This window comes from Falco cherrug, chromosome 4 (genome assembly GCF_023634085.1).
Source record: "Falco cherrug isolate bFalChe1 chromosome 4, bFalChe1.pri, whole genome shotgun sequence".
Lineage (NCBI taxonomy): Eukaryota > Metazoa > Chordata > Aves > Falconiformes > Falconidae > Falco > Falco cherrug.
Window position 1 is genome coordinate 47,648,585 of NC_073700.1, and position 18,298 is coordinate 47,666,882.

The 18,298-nt window shown below is 56.4% G+C and overlaps 1 protein-coding gene across 3 annotated transcripts; it reads right to left on the minus strand.

The window, feature by feature from the left end:
• Positions 1 to 182: 182 nt before the first annotated feature.
• LOC102051572 (AN1-type zinc finger protein 5-like) lies at positions 183 to 11,033 on the minus strand. Of its 3 annotated transcripts, XM_055707790.1 has the most exons (7): positions 10,895 to 11,033; positions 10,104 to 10,486; positions 8,817 to 8,990; positions 7,261 to 7,354; positions 6,410 to 6,528; positions 4,622 to 4,735; positions 183 to 2,776 (listed from the first exon to the last, which is right to left on the minus strand). In XM_055707790.1, exons 3-7 carry the CDS (start codon positions 8,965 to 8,967, stop codon positions 2,628 to 2,630), a joined length of 627 nt encoding a protein of 208 aa, XP_055563765.1. In that variant the 5' UTR covers positions 8,968 to 8,990; positions 10,104 to 10,486; positions 10,895 to 11,033; the 3' UTR covers positions 183 to 2,627. The 3 variants fall into 3 exon arrangements, with proteins under 3 accessions (XP_055563765.1, XP_055563767.1, XP_055563766.1); XM_055707792.1 differs by lacking the exons at positions 10,104 to 10,486; positions 10,895 to 11,033 and adding an exon at positions 8,200 to 8,332 and having other exon boundaries at positions 8,817 to 8,956; XM_055707791.1 differs by lacking the exons at positions 8,817 to 8,990; positions 10,104 to 10,486; positions 10,895 to 11,033 and adding an exon at positions 8,200 to 8,810.
• Between the last annotated feature and the right edge of the window lie 7,265 nt (positions 11,034 to 18,298).

Genomic DNA, 18,298 nt, shown 5'->3' on the forward strand with positions numbered 1-18,298 from the left:
ACAGAACCTGGGAGTCTGGGTGCCAGCACCGGGGGACTCCAACCCCCACCAGCACCAGGCAAGGTTATTTATTATCCATGGGGAAACTGAGGCACGGAGCCCTACAGCCACCCAGGAGTGCCCCGAGCTGAGCTTTTGCCGGCGTGCAACACATCCAGGCCCATAACAAACCATCCACAGCATCCAAGCAAACTAGACTGTATTAATATTTACACTTAGGAAGAGGAAGGAAATAAAGAGGAAAAGGTAGGTGGTGGAGAAGCAGGTGGCTGCCCTTTAGCCGCGTGGGCTTTCCCGTTGCATCCATGGAAGCTGCTTCCCGTCCCCAGGGGCTCGCGACCTTCATGTGAACGCCAGGCAAAGGGGGGGGGTTTGCAGTTTCTCCCGGCTTCCTCCCAGGGAGCGATGGCTCATTCTCAGCAAAAACCTCGACGGTGAAACAGCCTCGCCACGCAGCGCCGCGCTCCCAGCCCGGGCGTATCCTAGCACTAAAACGTGCTGCCACTCGCGTGCTCCAGACGTGACACCAATATGCCCCAGAAGCAAAAACCTGAGGAAAAGGCTGGCAAGAGCCAGCTTCGCCTCCGCTCCACGCCAGCAGGGGATTTGCATTGGTTTTGGAGGTCTGAATCTTCCCAGTAACGCCTTATGATGGCAAGTGCCGCAGGGCACACACCACTTTGGCTGAAATCAGATGGGAAAAAGGAAACCTTTGGAATGACCCCACTGCAATCACTGTGGCAGAACTGCCACAAGCAGGGGAGGGAACTGGCCCTTGGAAGGAGCTGCCGTGATTTCCCCAGGCTGCCGGTTCAGCCCCTGCAGCTCCGCTCTCTTGTACGAGCCACCACTGAGGGAAACACTTCCAAAGCATGGGACGGCCAGAAGTGGGCCAGAGGCTGTTGCTTTTCCCCTGGGACTCATTGGGGTTTCTCTGCTTGTGAGACTGCGAGCCCTGCGGCCACAGCCCCGCTCCTGGTGTTTCCAGGGAGGAAAGCCCCTCCAGGGCAGTCGCAGACCCTGTGTGGTGCAGGTGGCCTTCGGTACCCCTCAGGAGCTGCCGCCTGCCTTGCGCTGTGTGCTCAAGCTCCAAGTTTTCCTTTCCAACAGCCCCAGAGCCCTCCACATGTCTTTCCTGGAGTGCTATCAAGCCTGGCATTTGGCTTTCCCCCCACCCCAGAGCCTTCCAGATGCCTTTTGGGGTGCTCGAGTCCTCTGAGCATGTTCACTGCACCCCAAAGCTCTCCATTTCCTTTCCCTTGCACCCTGGAGCCTTCCCCGAGTCTTCCAGCACCAAGAACTCTTCATAAGTCTCAGCAGACCCAGAGCTCTCCAAGTCTTTTCCCGGCTCCCCAGGGTTCTCCATGGGCTTCTCTGAAAGCCCCCACCTCGTGCTTCTGGGCACCCCGGGTCCCTCCTCTTGACATTTCACATGCCCTGCAGCCCTCCGTGTGCCTTTCCCCAGATCCCTCTGTCTGGCTTTTGGAGCATCTCCTGGGGATCTGGCCCTACCTCTCATCCCACGAGGACAAGCAGTGAGGTGGGACAGCCAGGCATTTGGGTGGGCTTCCCAAGCCAACATGCTCACAGGGGAGAAAGGCTTTCACTGAACACCAGCACGGCCCACAGGGGAGGAAGGGTCCCCGCCATCCGCCTGCATGCAGGGACAGGAAAGGAAGTGGCGGTTGGGCGGTTTGAACTGTGTGCACAACCCTGATGAGAAAGAACTGTGTAAGGCAGAAGGCAGGGAGCAGAGGGGAGAGGAGAGGCGCAGGCACTGCTGTGTTGCAACAAACCTCGCTTGGGAAGCAGCCAGCGGTTATTCAGGGCACGTTGAAGCACGGGAGGCTGGTGCAAGGGTGTCCCGCAGCCCAGCCACAGCCCTGGACTCAGAGTGAGCAGGCTGTCTCACTCCCTGCCTGCGGCAAGAGGCATGAAGCAGCGAGCAGTACTTTCCTAAAGGTCTTGATCTGCGGCTGGAGTGTGTCTATGTCGCTTCAAGCCACAAAATAACTTTACTGTGCCAGTACTCTGCTGCTTAACCACCTCAGTGCTTCAACAACAGTGTCTGAAAGGAAGGGGAAGGGTATTTGGGGTGTTAAAACTAAACAAACACCTCTCAAGGAGCAGAAGGCAGCCTTGCTGCCAGGATTCCCCAGCTCCCTGGGTTATATCCGCCACAAAGAGATGGTGGGGCAGAGGGAACAAAGTCCAGTGGCTGCTTGTGGGGTCCAGCTGTGAGTCCCGTGTGTTCACAGGACTCAGCTACTGGCTGAAGGGAAAGGCTGCCCAGCAGAGCCCCGCTGCCGCACAAACTGCCCCAGCAGAAAACAAGTCCGAAGGTTTTAGCACTGGAGCTGCGGGGCAGGATGGTCCCTTTTTCTTTGGGAAGCTTGGTCAAGGATGGATCAGCTCAGCTGTGGCTGTCAGACAGGAGGAAGGGAAAGAAGGAATGTCAACTGTCTGCCAAAGAGTTGCAAGGAGTCCCCATGTCCAGGTGCTGGTTCATGTGTGCTGCTGGCGTTCCCATCGCACCACTGATGGGGCTGGGAGGAAGAGGAGAAAGGCTGGGAGGAAGGAGAGGAGCATCAGGCCACCTGGCTGCAGTTCGAGCTGCTCAGCCCCCTTCACAACTTCTGGATCTTCTCAGCAATAACGATGGGGTTCTCCTTACGGATCTTCTCAGCGGCTTCTGCCTTGTAGTCGTAGGGGCAGGAATGCATGTCAGAGTACCGGTGAATGGCACAGAACAGGTTCCCACAGCGGCAGTCAAAGCCTGAATGGAGGAAGAGCAGAGAGACAAAGCTGCATTAGTCCCATCCAGCTGGACAGGAAGGCAGCAGGGGCCCTGCTCTTTCCTGCCAGGCCAGGAAACTCCACTAATGCAGAAAGAGGGTCAGACAAGGGAGGGGGGCCACTGTCCCCGACAGGCAAAAGGGACTCTCAGCGTGGCAGAAGATCACGGGTGGCTCTTTGCTTTCCTCTGGCTTAGCAGCTCCCATGAGCGCACGCGTGGTCTGGACAGCCCCAGCTGTCACAGAGGTGGGAAGCGCTCCCAGAGCAGCTGCTCTCTGTGGTCCCTGGGGACAAGGGACATGCCAGGGACTGCAGAGTGCCAGATTGCTAATCCAGACGAGGCTCCCCAGGCAGCGAGCAGGCTGCCTGAGCTGGAGCTGAGCCCTCCAAGCCAGCCTGGCATTATGCAACAGCACTTGGACTGACCGTCAATAAGCCGGCAAGTAGCAAAACCTTTACCTCGTTAGGATTACTTTTGAGCTATTTAGGCTTCAAAATTCATAGTTTAGTCACTTCACTCAGAGACAATGCCGTTCAGATGTGCTACTGTTATCACAGCACACTGGGAAACTGAGGCAGGGAGGGGGTTTGCTGCAGGAGAGCAGATCAGCTCCCCATCGCGCTGGCTGTGAATCACACCGTTTCCTTTCACATCTTTCCAACACAGGCTGTGAAGACCACAAACCCATTGCTACGAGGTGCCAGTTTACTCCTATTTGAGAAAACTCATCCTAAATGCCCAGAATTCACAGGAGTTCTCTGCACATTGGTTCCTAAAGGAGAGGAAACTTCTCACTGTTTGAAGCTCTTAGGGAAACACTCATCCAGGAAAACAATCCTCCTTGCAGATCTGAAGGTTGGGCACAGAGGACCCTGCCCGGTTCCAGGCTTATAAACCCGCATGTACTCTAGGACAGCACCCTCAAATCTGCAAGCAAGCTTGGGCTCCACAGTGCCAGGTGCTGGGCAAAGCTCCCAGGCCAGACCCTGCCAAAGCAGCTTACACCACCGAAACCAGAAATGCGTGTGCGGTCCCCCACTGCTGAACGCACCGAGGAGGCTGCAGAGCCGAGTGCTCCACTAAAACAGCATGACCCACATGGCTCTAGAGTTCACTTTTTCCAGGGAAACACTAAATACCAGAGTCAATTTAGGAGAACAATGTTTTTATTAACAAACCGCAGCCAAGGTAATTGCTTCGCTTTCCAGGGGCAGTTTTCCCATTGCTACCAGTCACCTGACACCATCTCAGCACCTCTCTCTTCAGCTTTACAGGCTGAACACTGAAAGCCAGCCTCCTCTCAGGAAGCTAACCGGGGAAGTCAAGGAGCATTAACAAATGGGATGAGTCTTGGAGTGGGATTTTCAGGTCTAACTGGGATTTTGGATCTAACTCCGTTCGTGTCACTATTATGAAAGCTTTACTGCTGACTTGAATAGGAGCAGAAATAGATCCACAGTGAGCGCTGCCTTTGCTTCTACAAGCAGGTTTTACCAAGCAGCAGAAATAACCCAAGAGGCACTGGCTCCATCCAGTTCCGCAATCCTGCATCCAAGGGCTGGCAGGGACCCTGACAGTGAGCGGCAGGTTCCCCGGGCTACTGCCTCAAACAGCACTGTTCGCAGCTCAGAGCTCCGCTCCCACCGCCCCTGCAGCACCACATCTTGGGGATGTAACGTGCTTTATGGAGGGGTACCTCCAGCCACCGACCCACATCAACCCTCTGAACCCAGGAGGTACCATAGCACAAGCAGGTCTGTTCGCAGGGCTACGAAACCAGGCTACTAAGGCCCAAGGCAAGTTCTCCCACAGCCAGGGTCTTACCGGTTAGCCCTATCTTCTTCCGGCAAGTGAAGCAGCGATTCTTCTTCTGTTTCGGTTTTTCTGAAGCCGTCTTATCCTCAGCTGTGGTGTTCTGGGATACTTCAAGCAGGGTACCTGAAACAGAGGCAAGAGGTTTGCTACCCTTCCTGATAAACCAAGCAACACATTTGTTTTATTACAGGAGCTGCTTGAGGCCCTACTGATTCTGGGTCTGTGCCAGACACCTCTGTGTGCATGTTTCCCTGGCCGACATACCCCAAACTGTGAGATCTGCCTTGTTCCACAGAGACATACAGGTCACACAACCTCACATTTTCTCTCTCTTTCAAATTCCTTAAGTCCAAGGCTCAGAAACATCAAGGAGATATTACAGTTTAACCAAGGCATATGTAAGGTAACATGATGCCATTTAGCTCCTGCTGAGAAAAAGTAATACTAAGTAGAATTACCTGGTGCTTGCCATAGGTTAAGCATGTATCTGGATAGTTATTACAGCTCAGCTGATGCAGAGTAACTCAACTGCGGCAGCTGAGCCTAGAGTTAATCTTTGCGGGGAAAAAAAACAGTTAACCCCTTGTAAGTGCTAGTAATTATTTTTGCTGACTCTTACATAAGTGTTCCTCATATGTAGGTCTCAGAATGCTTTACACAGATACTCATCACTGCCTCTAATCTACCAAAAGGAAAACTGAGCTCTGAAAGCCAGATTGTTAAAGGTCACTCATGCTTAGCAGGATTTCCTACAGTACCTAAGCAGGTTAGAGAAGTCAACAGGAGGGAGGAGCACTAACTACTAGCAGATACACACCTGCAGTGCACGCTGCTCTGAAAATCAGGCTAAGGAGATAAACAATCAAGAGGCAGAGCTAGCTTTGTGGATCTGACCCAAAACAACTTTCTAAAAATCACACAATTGGAAGAAAGGGGCAGCCTCTTCCGAGTCTCTCTTTCACCTAACAGTCTCTCATCGTTGTAAATTGTCTCCTGGGCTTGCAGGCAAGGGATTACCAAATCTAAAATGCACCGTCATGTGTGGTGACTACAGCCTGTTTTTTAGCAACCAACAATTCTTGGGGTGGGGGTTAGTTTTCAGTGCAAGCAAACTGTCAGCTAATGGAGGGTGTCTCCAGTGCAGTGTTCCTGGGTTATGGCTCTGCTGCAACCCAACAGCTCACCCTGTAACTCATCAACTGGAGGATGTACCCCACTGGGCAATGAGACCCATGCTCCTCCATCACTTCAGGGTACCCACTTCGTGAACAAAGCAACAGCGCTAACACTCCCCTCTGAGGGGCAGATACACCTCCCATCACACAGGACAACAACAATCGGCCAACAGCTGCCCCTGGGCACCGCCACAAACACGACTCCCCTCTCCCAAGACTATATTGGATCCGTCTCCTTTCCTCCCTTGAGAGATGGCAGGGAACTGTAGCTAACAACAGCTGTGCAGCAGGCTGCGGGACGCTCCGGGCTTTCTGCCATTCACTAGGATAGGCGTCATGGAAGATTATCCTCCTGACAGCAAGTGAGGGCTGGCAGCTACTCAGCCCTCAGCCCACAAAGCAATCACTATTGGCCTGCCCTCAGGCAGAGCATTTCCTCCTCTCCCTGTTTCACTAACAAACAAACGGTTCTCTCCTTAGCTCTCTTGCTTGGTGTACCTTTACTGCTGGGAGGTAACAACTGTCCCCTGCAGTTAGTGGTCAGTATTGAACTTGCTGCTCAAACCGACTTGTGAGATTGGTGTCATTCAGACTTGTGCAAAGGCCAAACCAATCAGTCTACCTGACGAGGAAGATGCTGATGAGGCTTCTTCTGTCTTAATGAACTCTTCTGTCTCACTGCTGTTTTCTTCTCTGGATATGCTCATGGCCGTCATCTGATGGGTCACAGGAGTCTGAGCACTGGGATCATTTGCAACAAACAAACAAATCAGCCATAGAGCAAACATAAGTATTTTCTTTTGCTGAACAGTGATGTGGGGGAGACCTTCATCCCATAAATTTAATTTGATTATACTCAGAGGTAGCTCAGGAATACAGCAGGCCAATTTCCCTCAAGATTTGGGATCAAAGTTCTTCAGAGTCACAAACGAATCTGTGATGACCTCAGTTTCCTTTTCTACCCAGTTATATCTCAAAGCCAAGGCAACAGCCCATCCAAACAAGCCCAGGGACAGGGAAACAGAGTTATAAGTCAGGACTGTAATGCAATGGTAGAGCTCAATGCAGTACTATGCTCCTTCCTATCAAACGCGACTCCGGTCCCTAATCCTTCTGTCGCAGCTTCCAACTGAGTTGAAACCAAACAGTTTGACACAGCTAGTGACAGACAAGGTGCACCGGTTCCAAGAGAACCAGGATGCCACTTATATTACTACAGATTTTACTTTACTACCAACCCTCTGGTACCTGGCTCTATGCATCATAGAGCATCAGGTCTATCATCAGTCATCATCATCAGGGACATCGACTGATTGAGAATCTTCCAAATAAACCAGGGTTACGATGAACAGTGTTTGATCCAGCCCACTTTACATCTCCCCTTAGCCTTACAAAGGATGAGAGCCTACCCCTCATCTCAAAGCGGCTTTTTGGCATGGCTGTAGATCCACCCCCTCCAGACTATGCCCCTACCTGGCTTTTGCATCCTCAGGTGTGGAGTCTCCCTCTGCACGCTGCCCTGCAATTGAATCTGAAGCCATGGGGCTGCTGTTGGGACCACTGGGTGCTAGGAAACAAGATAACAGTCTTGGTAAACTCTTAAAAATATCAGCAAGTTCCTTGAGTGCTTGATGGCCAAAGAGAAAGCAGGATGAGCACTTTCAGCAGGCTCCCTACCAGGAGCCGGGAGAGCGCACCCCTGTTGGGATCACTCCCAGATCCCCTATTCCTATACTCTCCCCTCTGAATTTGTGCATAGGTCTCTGGGGGGATAACACATCAGGGCTGGATAGACTGCATCATGACCCAGCACAACTACTCTTACATTAGATCAGGAATGAGTCCTTGTATCAGGATCATCCATCTGAAATCAGCTGCTCGTCTTCCTGAGAACTGCAGGCCTCATTTATGGAGACGTGTTCAGCTTCTCAGGATCTGCGAGCTCCCTTTTGAGGGATGAGGGTTTATTTGCAGGAGTTAGGTGCTGAATACCTTCCATTATGTGGGTTTTTTTAATATCTGGTAAAATCTGACTTCAGTCACCCACGACACCTCCGTCATTCTTTGATTCCCCTTCTCCTCCTCAGCACTGCAAAGCAAACTCCACATCAGCATAAATATTCTCCTATCAGGATAAATGAAAGTACTGCAGTTACCCATAAACCTTGACTCAACATTACTTTGCAACTTCTCCAAGGTCCAAGAACGAGATCCTCATCTGCTGAAAGGAACTGGCTTCAACAGAAACATGTTGGGTTTAAGTCCGCTGAGGATCTAAGTCAGGGTCTTTAGAAAACCCCTTTGTGAGGAAGAGCTCTATTCCCAATATATATTTTGGGGGCGTCATTCAAGGAAAGCCATTCTTCCATTCAGGAACAAAACTGCAGAAGATCACTAGAAGGTGTTTCTCACCGATATTGCAAAGTCGGTACATGGGGCATCTGCACAAACTCTCAGCAAAAGAAAATCCTGCTAATGATGGAAAGAGCATCCTTTCCGTGCACCAAGCTGCCTCGCAGCTCAGTGATATGTCAGCTATGTTTAGCTGCAAGAAATAAACATTTTATGTCATTGGTTTTGATTGTCAATGCTGTTTAGATAAGGAACTTATACAAACTCAAAAGGCCAAATTCTTCCCAGCTAAAATTTGATTTCAGGGATCTGTTGTGGTTCCCAGCAGCCAGCACACAGCTCAGGGAGCAGGTAATAGCTAAAAATCTGGGCCATTGCTAGCGCCAGTGAAGTTTTACAGTTTACCAGAAGGTGCTGACTGGGATGTGGCTTCACAAACAGCTGGGACTGGGAAGAAAACAACTGAATCCCTTACAGGCAACAGAAGTGCTCAAAGGCTCAAGTCTTTGATTTAGAGCCTTGGCTCTACACGAAAAGGAAGAGACGAGTTTTCTGGGAGGGAGTATGTCTGCTGGCAGCCAGTGCCAGTACCAGTACCATGCTCCATCCCAGCTGCTTAACACAGTTTGCATCCAGACACCCATTTAAGACACGTTTCTCAGACAAAAATCCTCTACCTGGGGGGCTTATCCGGTCACTGCTCTGCTGTCTCTGTAGAAACTCCTTATAGCAAACGGAGCACATCCCGTTGGTCCGGGGGCTGCCATAAAACCCACAGCCTGTGGTACACAACAGAGGCACCTGGGTTTGGTTTGTCTCCTGAGCCATCCTCTCTCCTCCAAGGCGACAAGCTACGAACAGGAATAAAAATGAGACAGCTGTTAGGGCTGGAGCACTCGTTCATTGTGCACTGCAGCTGATCAGGAAGGAGCCCAAAGGATCCCGAGAGAGTCCAGTTCCTGCACGTGCAAAACAATGCAATCCAAGTCCCTTCAGCACAGGATAGCCAGGGCTCGTAAGTGGCTACAGGATCCAGGGCCTGGGGCCTGGAGCCATCCGGAGCTCAGCTACCCACAGCCAGTCTGAAAAGCCAACAGGAACCAGCTCCTGGTACTCCCTCCTCATACCACGAGGCTCCCTGAACTCCCGGGAAAGACAAGCACACAAGGCCTGAACATCCACTCTCCCATGGTAACAAGAAGTGCCATTGTAGCGGGACTAATGACTGCTGCAAACACTGAAACAAAGAATGCCACTCAAATGGCCAGCAAGTTAACATTTTGCACTTAATGGCATTTGTTTTCATTTCAAGCCTCTTTTAGTTTCTTAGTTCTCAGGAAGCTGATGCAAGCAATGCAAAAAGAATGCATTGCCTCTTGGTTTTGACATACTCATGTATTTCCCGACATATGCTGGCAGATAAGGGGAACATTAGCACTGTTAGGCTAGAAATAAGGTTTCTTTCCAGCAGTAAGATGTGATTCTAGAACACCTTCCCGGGGGGAAACAGCAGACATAGTGAAACCCACTTTTAAAATTAATCTTAATAATTTCTCTTTGGACCACACGCAGTTACCTCCAAACCCAGGAACTGTCCCCTTCCAGCCACGCACGGTTCAGCATTTACACGGCCAAACTGCACCGCACTCCTTCAAATGAGAACCATAAGCAATCCCAGCAACAACAGACACCCGTTCAGACATGTGCAAACAATGTGGCTGCCACCAGTCCAGCTTGGACAGAAGACAAGGGGAGAGGGCATCTGTGGGACCATGGCAGGTCCAGGTGGCTCCAGCTTGGGTGCAAAGACGTGGTGTTGCTGCTGGGAGTCCCCAGCACCCATCCATCCCCTTTGTGGGGTGCACAAAGCACCCACCACTTCACAGCTAACTGCCACTTCTTCCACTCTCCTACAAAACTTGCTCCACCAAGGGACTAAACCAATAGGAACATGAAATAATTACCCTCCTAGGGGCACTCCTACGGGATGGAAGTAGATCAGCTCTGGTTTATTCCTCCTTGTCCTCAACCAGGTGACAGGAGGTTCCGCTCTGCACTCGTGGCTCCCCTGGCAGAGCTCAGGCCAGTGCTCCCAGCACCAGGGCAGGCGTTTGTTTGTCCGAGCACCAGGGCAGGTGTGCGTCCCAGCACCAGGGCAGGTATGCGTTCGTCCCAGCACCAGGGCAGGCGTTCGTTCTTCACAGCACCCGGGCAGCCGTCCGTCCCTGCCCAAACTGGCCTCTCCGTCCCCGCCGCCCCGAGCGTGCCTGGCAGGCGGGATCCCGGCCGAGGCCACCGGCCTGCCGCACACCAAGTGTTCAGCAGTTCCTTCGGACGTTGGGTGTCCCTGGAGAGAGAAGGCGACGGCCGCTGCGACTTCGGGCGAGTTCTGCCCTCCCCGAGGGTTCGGCCCCCGCCGGCTGAGCGCACGGCCTGGCCGCAGAACCCGCTGAAATGAACGGCGGGGGCCCCGCACCGCTCCCCCCGCAGCCCTGCCCCTGCCCCCCGAGCCGGGCAACCCACTCACGCCCACGCCGCCATCCCCCGGCCGAGCCGCCCGGCCTTGCCCCGGGGGGCACATCTCCCCGTGCACACCTCCCCCCCCAGCCCCGCTCACAGCGTGGCCGGGCCCCGCGCCCCGCTCCCCGCCCGCCGTGGAAATCGAGGCCGAGGCTTTGCGGCCTGCGCGGCGGCGGGCAGGGCCGGGCCGGGCCGGGCCGGGCCGCGCCGCTGGGCCGCGCCGGGCCCCACTCACCGGCGGCGGAGGCGGGCAGCCGCCGGGCCGGGCCGGCCGCCGGGAGGCTCAGGCGGGCGGCGGGCAGGGCGGGCTGCCGGGAAACATGGCGGGCGCTGCCGGCGGGACCGCGGCCCCCGAGCGCCCTCCCCCGGGGAGGGCCCGGCCCGGGCGGGACGGGGCCGCCACTGCAGCGGGGGCCGGGGGGGCGGCAGCGGGCCGGGGGGCGCGGGCCCGGATGGAGGAGGTGGGGTACCTGTGTGCTCGGCTGGAGGGGCTCGGGTATAGTGTGCCCGGATATAGGAGCCGGGGTACCTGTGTGCCCGGCTATAGGGGCCGGGGTCCCGGTGTGCCCGGCTATAGGGGCTGGGTTATAGTGTGCCCGGATATAGGGGCTGGGGTGCCTGTGTGCCTGGCTATAGGGGCCGGGGTCCCGGTGTGCCCAGCTATAGGGGTTGGGTTATAGTGTGCCCGGCTATAGCAGCTGGGGTACCTGTGTGCCCGGCTATAGGGGCTGGATTATAGTGTGCCCGGCTATAGGGGCCGGGGTCCCGGTGTGCCCAGCTATAGGGGCCAGGGTACCGGTGTGCCCGGCTATAGGGGCCGGGGGTACCGGTGTGCCCGGCTATAGGGGCTGGGGTACCTGTGTGCCCGGCTATAGGGGCTGGATTATAGTGTGCCCGGCTATAGGGGCCGAGGTCCCTGTGTGCCCGGCTATAGGGGCCAGGGTACCGATGTGCCCAGCTATAGGGGCCGGGGGTACCGGTGTGCCCGGCTATAGGGGCTGGGTTATAGTGTGCCCGGCTATAGGGGCCGGGGTACCTGTGTGCCTGGCTATAGGGGCTGGGTTATAGTGTGCCTCGCTATAGGTGCCGTGGTACCTGTGTGCCTGGCTATAGGGGCCGGGGTACTGGTGTGGCCGGATATAGGGGCTGGGCTGTGGCGTGCATGGCTATAGGGGCTGGTGTATAGTGTGCCCAGCTATAGGGGCTGGGGTATAGCTGTGCCCCAGCTATAGGGGAGGGGGCTGTGAACCCTCAGCTATAGAGGCTGGGGTATAGCTGTACCTGGCTATAGGGGCTGGGTTATAGTGTGCCCGGCTATAGGGGCTGGGGTATAGCTGTGCCAAATCTATAGGGGAAAGATCTGTGAACCCTCAGCTATAGTGGCTGGGGTATAGCTGTGCCCTGGCTATAGGGGAGGGAGCGTGAACCCTCAGCTACAGGCACTGGGGTATAGGTGTGCCTCTGCTAGAGGGGCTGGGCTATAGCTGTGTCCCTGCTATTGGGGAGGGGGCTGTGACCCCCCTGTGGGCATAGGGGCTGGGGTATAGCTGTACCCCGGCTAGCTGAAGGGGCTGGGACCCCCCTGTGGGTATAAGGGGTGGGACACAGCCAGACTCCACTACAGAGGGGAGGATCCACTGTAGGGCCTGGGATACAGTCAGACCCAGGCTATAGGAAGCGGGAGTGACCCCCCTATTCCCCAAGCTATAGAGGCTGGGACACATATTCCTTGACTATAAGGAGGGAGCCAGGACCTTCCTCCCCAGCTATAGGGGCTGAGACATCGGCTGGACCCCAGCTATAGGGCAGAGCACTGGGGATGTCCCCATCTATAGCCACTGTGGGAGAAGCGGGGGCAACACTTCTCCCCCACCCAAACTATAGGGGCCAGGAGGCAGCTGGCTCTACCCCAGCTATAGGAGAGGGTCTGGGAATACCCCCCACCCCCAGCTCTCAGGGCTGGGGCCTTACCTCATGAATAGGTGAGCTGGCAGCTGGGGGTGCCCCTCGTGTATTTCTGCAGTATGGAATTCATCGATGTGAGCACATACTCACCCTCTGCCTCACCCCAGGCAGCTTCCCTGCAGCCCCAAGACCCACGGGCATCACTGCTGACCCCACAGGGATGGGGCACTGCTGCCATCCCACATGGAAAAGGAGGGTGGGATGCTCTGAGTCTCCAGCTAGAAGGGATTCCCGGCTACAAACTGTTCTTGCTGCTCTTCCCTAAGCCCTGGGTGATATTTGTTGGGTTTTTTTTATCAGAGCTTTGGTTGGTGACCCAGCTTGTCATGGGGCTGATTCGCCTCCAAGCCCCCGTGCCCGGGGTCCTGGCCTTCCCACTGCTCCCGCAAACCGTGCTTGTTGGGTGCCCGGGATCGCTGCAGGAGATGGTGCCTGTTGCCCAGCTGTGCTGGGGCTTGGGGAAAAAACCCTGAGAAGCCACCACCAAGCTCTGCTCGGGTGTTTCCCATTGTCTTGCTGGCTGTGGGGGCTACGAAAAACTTTGTGCATTGGCCCAGATCCCCGGGCAGGGGCTTCTGCTTGCCTTTGGTTTGTGGCCAACGTGCAGCCAGGGCTCTGCTCTCAGAGGGCCCTGGGGGCCAGTTCTGGCCGTGCAAAAGGAGCTTTTGGTGCAGTTTATTTGCACTGGCTGGTGTGGGAAATGAACTCAGCTGAGTGGCTGGGTGGGTGGCCCCTGAGCATCCCTGGCTCCTGAGCATCCTCAACCCCCCGAGCATCCCCAGCCCCTGAGCATCCCCAGCCCCACGAGCATCCCTGGGTCCTGAGCATCCCCAGCCTCTGAGCATCCCCGGCCCCCCGAGCACCCCCCCGCCCCCCGAGCATCCCCGGCCCCTGAGCACCCCCGGCCGCCGAGCTTCCCGGCCCCCCCGAGCACCCCCAGCCCCCCGAGCCCCCCAGGCCCCGGCAGCCGCACGGTTGCCGTGGGCCAGCAGCGGTGAGAACCACACGCCCCGGGCCCTGGCCACGGCCGCTTGGCCACCAGGTGGCACCAGGGTCCCGCGGAAAGGTGGCACCGCACCCAGGGAGAGGTGGCACCCACGCACCCTTCACCCTCCCGGGCACTCCCCGCCCACCGCCAGCCCTGCTAGAGGGGGTCCCTCTCTGGCACTGGAGCCCCACCTGGCTAGCGATGGTCCCTCGGGTAATGCCAGCCAGGGGCTCTGAAGCCACCAGCACCAGCCCGGAGTGCCCCTGGCCCCCGGGGGAGGGGGTCTCCATGCACCCTCCAGCGCTGCCATCCTGCTCCCCAGGTCCTTTGGCTTTACAGAGCTCGGGGGGGGTGAGGGGGTGGCTTTTCAGGGGGCAGAGCCCCCCGCAGACCCCTCTGGGCAGGTGAAGCACAGGGATGCTCTGCCAGGGAGGCTGCAAGGAGACCAGGAGCTGCCTGACTTCAGGCTCTGACATCCCACCTGCGAACGGCGTGGTGGGGCAGGAGTGGGGGACAGGGTGCTGGGAGACAGGGGCATGGGGCAGGGGGCGCAGCATGGGGAGCAGGGCAGGCTGGGCAGCAGGGCTATTAATACCCATTTTCCTGGGATGCTCTGGCACAATTTTCAGAGCCAAAGCCGGAGGGAGCTCCTGGCTGAGGCAGCCTGCGTTTGTCCCTTCCTTGCTCCACTCTCCCCTTGTCCCCAGAGCCACTGTGGTCACCCACCGCTGTCACTCCACGCAGCTAGAGCATCGTCTCCATCTGACCTTGAGCTGTGGCAGCAGAGAGAGCAGCTGCCTCCACCTCTGCCCGCTGCCTGGCTGCAGCGGCCCTCTCCTGAGCATCTTCTCTGCCTGTGTTATCTAATGGCCATGGCAGAGCATTTAAATGTCACCCCACTAAAGGCAGCGAGGCCTCCGGGGTGGGGAGGGCTGGGTGAGGCAGGATGGGAGAAACAGGAGCAAAAAACCATATCGATTTCTAGCCAATTATTACTGTTATCAAAGCAGTGCAATTAAAGGATGAGGACACATTTCCAATACTCTGCCTGCCCCTCCGAGGAGAGACACTGGTTCATCAGCTTGGTTGAACACACACATCTGCATGCACGCAGGTACTTAACATCTGCACACGCGTGCCTGTGTACGCCCGTAGCACATGCGTGTGCATGCAAACACACACGCGCAGCCGCACAAACGTCCTCGGCTCAGCAGCATCTGCTTGAGCTTGTTTTCCCCGCAGAGTTAATCTCCCCAGCCTGCTTCACTGCCCCGTTTCTCTGTGCAGCCAAGATGTGCCTCCATCTGGCTCTCACTGAGCCCAGCGAAGGTGGAGGGCTCTGGGGACGCTGGCAAAGCACTGCCCAGGGCTCTCGCCCGAAGAGAAGCTGAAGACGAGGGAACTTGGCCTGTTTCTCATCCTCATGGTCCTCTGTAAAATGTTTTCTCTCCTCACTGCCCCAACACGCAGGGGCTGGCTCCAACCCCACCACACCCCAGGGCTCTCCCAAGCTGCCAGCTGGATGCTTGCCCTACGGGTACTTGGTTTCTTATGCTCTTGCAAGCTCTGAATTACACCATTTACACCCCATCACTGGCGGGCACTGTTTGGGAGCATCAAAGATGCCAGCACAGACCAGACCCCCAGCTCAAAACGTGTGCCATGGCCCTGTGGGGTGACGTGGATTATTCATGGCAATACCTGCAGCGTGGGCCTGGAGATGTGGCCAGAGCTTTGCTTGTGGTTTCCAGCATCAGGAGGATCAGACGCCTCCATTCCCAGAGACAAACCCAAAGCCAGGATGGATCCCTGGTTGAGCAAGACCCCAAACTGGCCCCCTCCCAGCCCAGCAGCCCTGTCCCTGGAGGCTGCCTGCCCACTGTCCAGCAGTGTTCCCCAGGAGATGCTCCCAGAGCCATGGGGCAGGGAGGTGAGTGGCTGGGCTCCGGTCATATCCCCTGGGATGGAGATCCAACAGAAAACCACAGAGGCAGACAATGGCAGGACCCCTGTGTTCCTTATCCAGCCCGCCGTCCTCCCGTGGCTCAGGAGCCCCGGGCTGGCTCTCACCGCTGAGCATCGCCCCTTCCCTAGGGAAGCAGCGGGACCGGAGCCCCGACAACCTGCCTGGCTGCCGGCCATTGCCACCTCCCTCTCCCCCAGTCCCCGACCCCTGCTTGGGTCCAATCCTGCACAGGTAACACATTAACCTAGTGCTGCGCCAGCCCCTGGCCACAGCGCCCTGCACTCCCTGCCTACATGACACACATCTGGGGAAGAAGAAAGGTGTGTGTGTGTGTGTGTGTAAATATAAAATCCTTTTAATAGGCTCAGTGTGTTAGAAACCCCCTTGCAATTACCACCTTCTCCTTGTCCGGCACACACAAAGGACTCTCAGGGGTGCTGGGCATGTTCCTGACAAACCCAACACGGCTGCGGGAGCCGGGAGGAAAGAACGGATGCGGGAGCCCTTTCAGACGCTGCTATTTGGTTGCAAACTGCTTAATTTCGTGAACAAAATGATATTTTTGTTGTTGTTGTTTTGATGGAAGGACAGCACTTTTTTGGCATGGTACAATCCCAGGGCTATTCATCCGTCGCCACAGCAACGAGCTCCATCAATGGCCATCCGAGATTGCAGATGATTAGAGACAACATGTAAAAGGTGGAAGACGCTGGGCACCTCGCAAACCTCATCTTCCCAAATGACTTGAATTATCCTCATTATTTCTCCCCGGCCAATTCACTCCCTGGTCTGCGGGAGACATCGCTGTTATATAAACATGGGAAGAGCCAAGTTATGAGAGTGGGTGGAGGAGAAGGGAATGGTCCCTTTTGTTGGGGACTGACCTGGAAAGCTCATGAGATGGAGGATGAAACTCTCTGAGATGCTCAGGGAGTTGCAAATGCCTTCCTGCGCCTGGGGTGGGCATCACTCGGGGCTGCGGAGGAGGGAGACCACCCCAGGATGGAGCGTGGCTGAGCTTTGGGGTGGGGTGGCCACCACCTCTGCTCATCCCCAGTCCTGCAGGACCTTGCACCCTCCTGTGGCTCTGCCTTGAGCTGTGTCACTTCGTCCCAGTGACACGGTGGGGACCTTTGAGTCTGTCCCTTTGAGTCTGTCACTCTCGAAGCACTTCAGGGATACAGCCCATCACCACTACCTGGTTTGGGGGTAAACCAGAGGGAAACGGGTCACTGGAGCCTGGTGAAGGTGTGACATGTCCCAGCAGAGGGGCTACCCATGGTAACAGTGTCTGTGGGGCTGCGCTGAAGCACGGCAGCTGTGAAACTTTAATGCCCACCTGCAATATTCATGGTGCTTTCGACAGCAAGGCAGGAATCACACCAAACAGCCTGAATATTTCATGGGTGGCTCCGTGCCGGGGTTTTGGGGAGGGTCTCCTCCACTGCTGCCACATCTCCACCCTGCCATGAAGTCTGAGCTGTCCAGTGTGGAAAAAAGGTGATGACACCCTGATTTGCAGCCAGAGTCCCACAAAAATGATCTGGGGGGTTTCAGCCCCTGCCTGGGGTGGGAGGAGTGGACATGTCCTTCTGGATCTCCCTGCTCCTGGGGGGAATGGGAGACCCTGGGTGCAGGGCAGGGGGTCCCTGCGTGACCTCCCAAACTGCCTTCAGTGGGTGACCCTCATCCCAGGTCCCAAAGCACTGTGTGGGTAACCTGGAGTGCCCCCCCCCCCCCCCCCCCCCCCCCCAGCCCTGGACTGGGCTATCCTGGGTTCACTATGAGGGACTGGGACAGCAGTCGTCCCCAGTCCTCTCCTCCTTGGCCATTGCAGGACCATCCCCCACGCTGGAAGCCCCTCTCCCAGGGACACATGGTGGCATGGGAGGTGAGAGCCACTGGAGTGGCTGGGACCCACATCAGCTCTCCTTTGGTGCGTCCCTGCCTTGTTTCTGTGCCTCAGTTTCCCCGCTATACCCTGGGGATGAGCCATCCCTCCAGGCATTTTGTAGGGAGTCATGGCCATCGTCCATGGCCATGGGCAAGAGAATGGGATACGGGTGGGATCCTGACCTCCATCAAGGGACAGACCCCAGCCCCAAGTACGCTGACAGGAGGGCAGAGGCAGGATGAGGCTGAGCATGGATGCTGCCCTGGGGTTCAGCACCACAGGGGCCAGCACCAGGCAGGATCAGCTTTGTCTCCCCTCTCTGGAAGGATGCTGGGGCCTGTCCCTGGAGCAGGGGACCAAGGACCACTGTCACCTTCTCTGAATGGTGCCAGGGGATCAGGGACACGAGGGGCAGCTCTGCCCTGGCATGGGAAGGTGGGTGCCCTTGGGGCAGGGGGTGGTCCTGGAGAACGGACCCCGCACTGTGTTTTGACTCCACACTTCCCTGCTGCCGGAGCCAGCTGCCACCCAAGAGCTGCTGCTACTCTCCCCCCACCACAGTGTCACATTGGATGTGAGATGCTGACACCTCCGAGCTGGGACATTTGTGCCCTTGGGGGGCCATGTGCTGGCTCCTGGTTGGGGCTCATCCCCCTGCCATCGGTCCCCACTGTGTCCCAGGTCCCCGTGCCTGGGGAGCACCCTCCAGCTGGGGTGCTTACCCTGACCCCCTGCCCACCCCCGGCTCCTTGGGCTCCTTGGGGTCCCATCTGCTTCCCCAGCAGCCCCCATGCCCGGTGGGGAGTATGACCAAAATCAAGGGAGG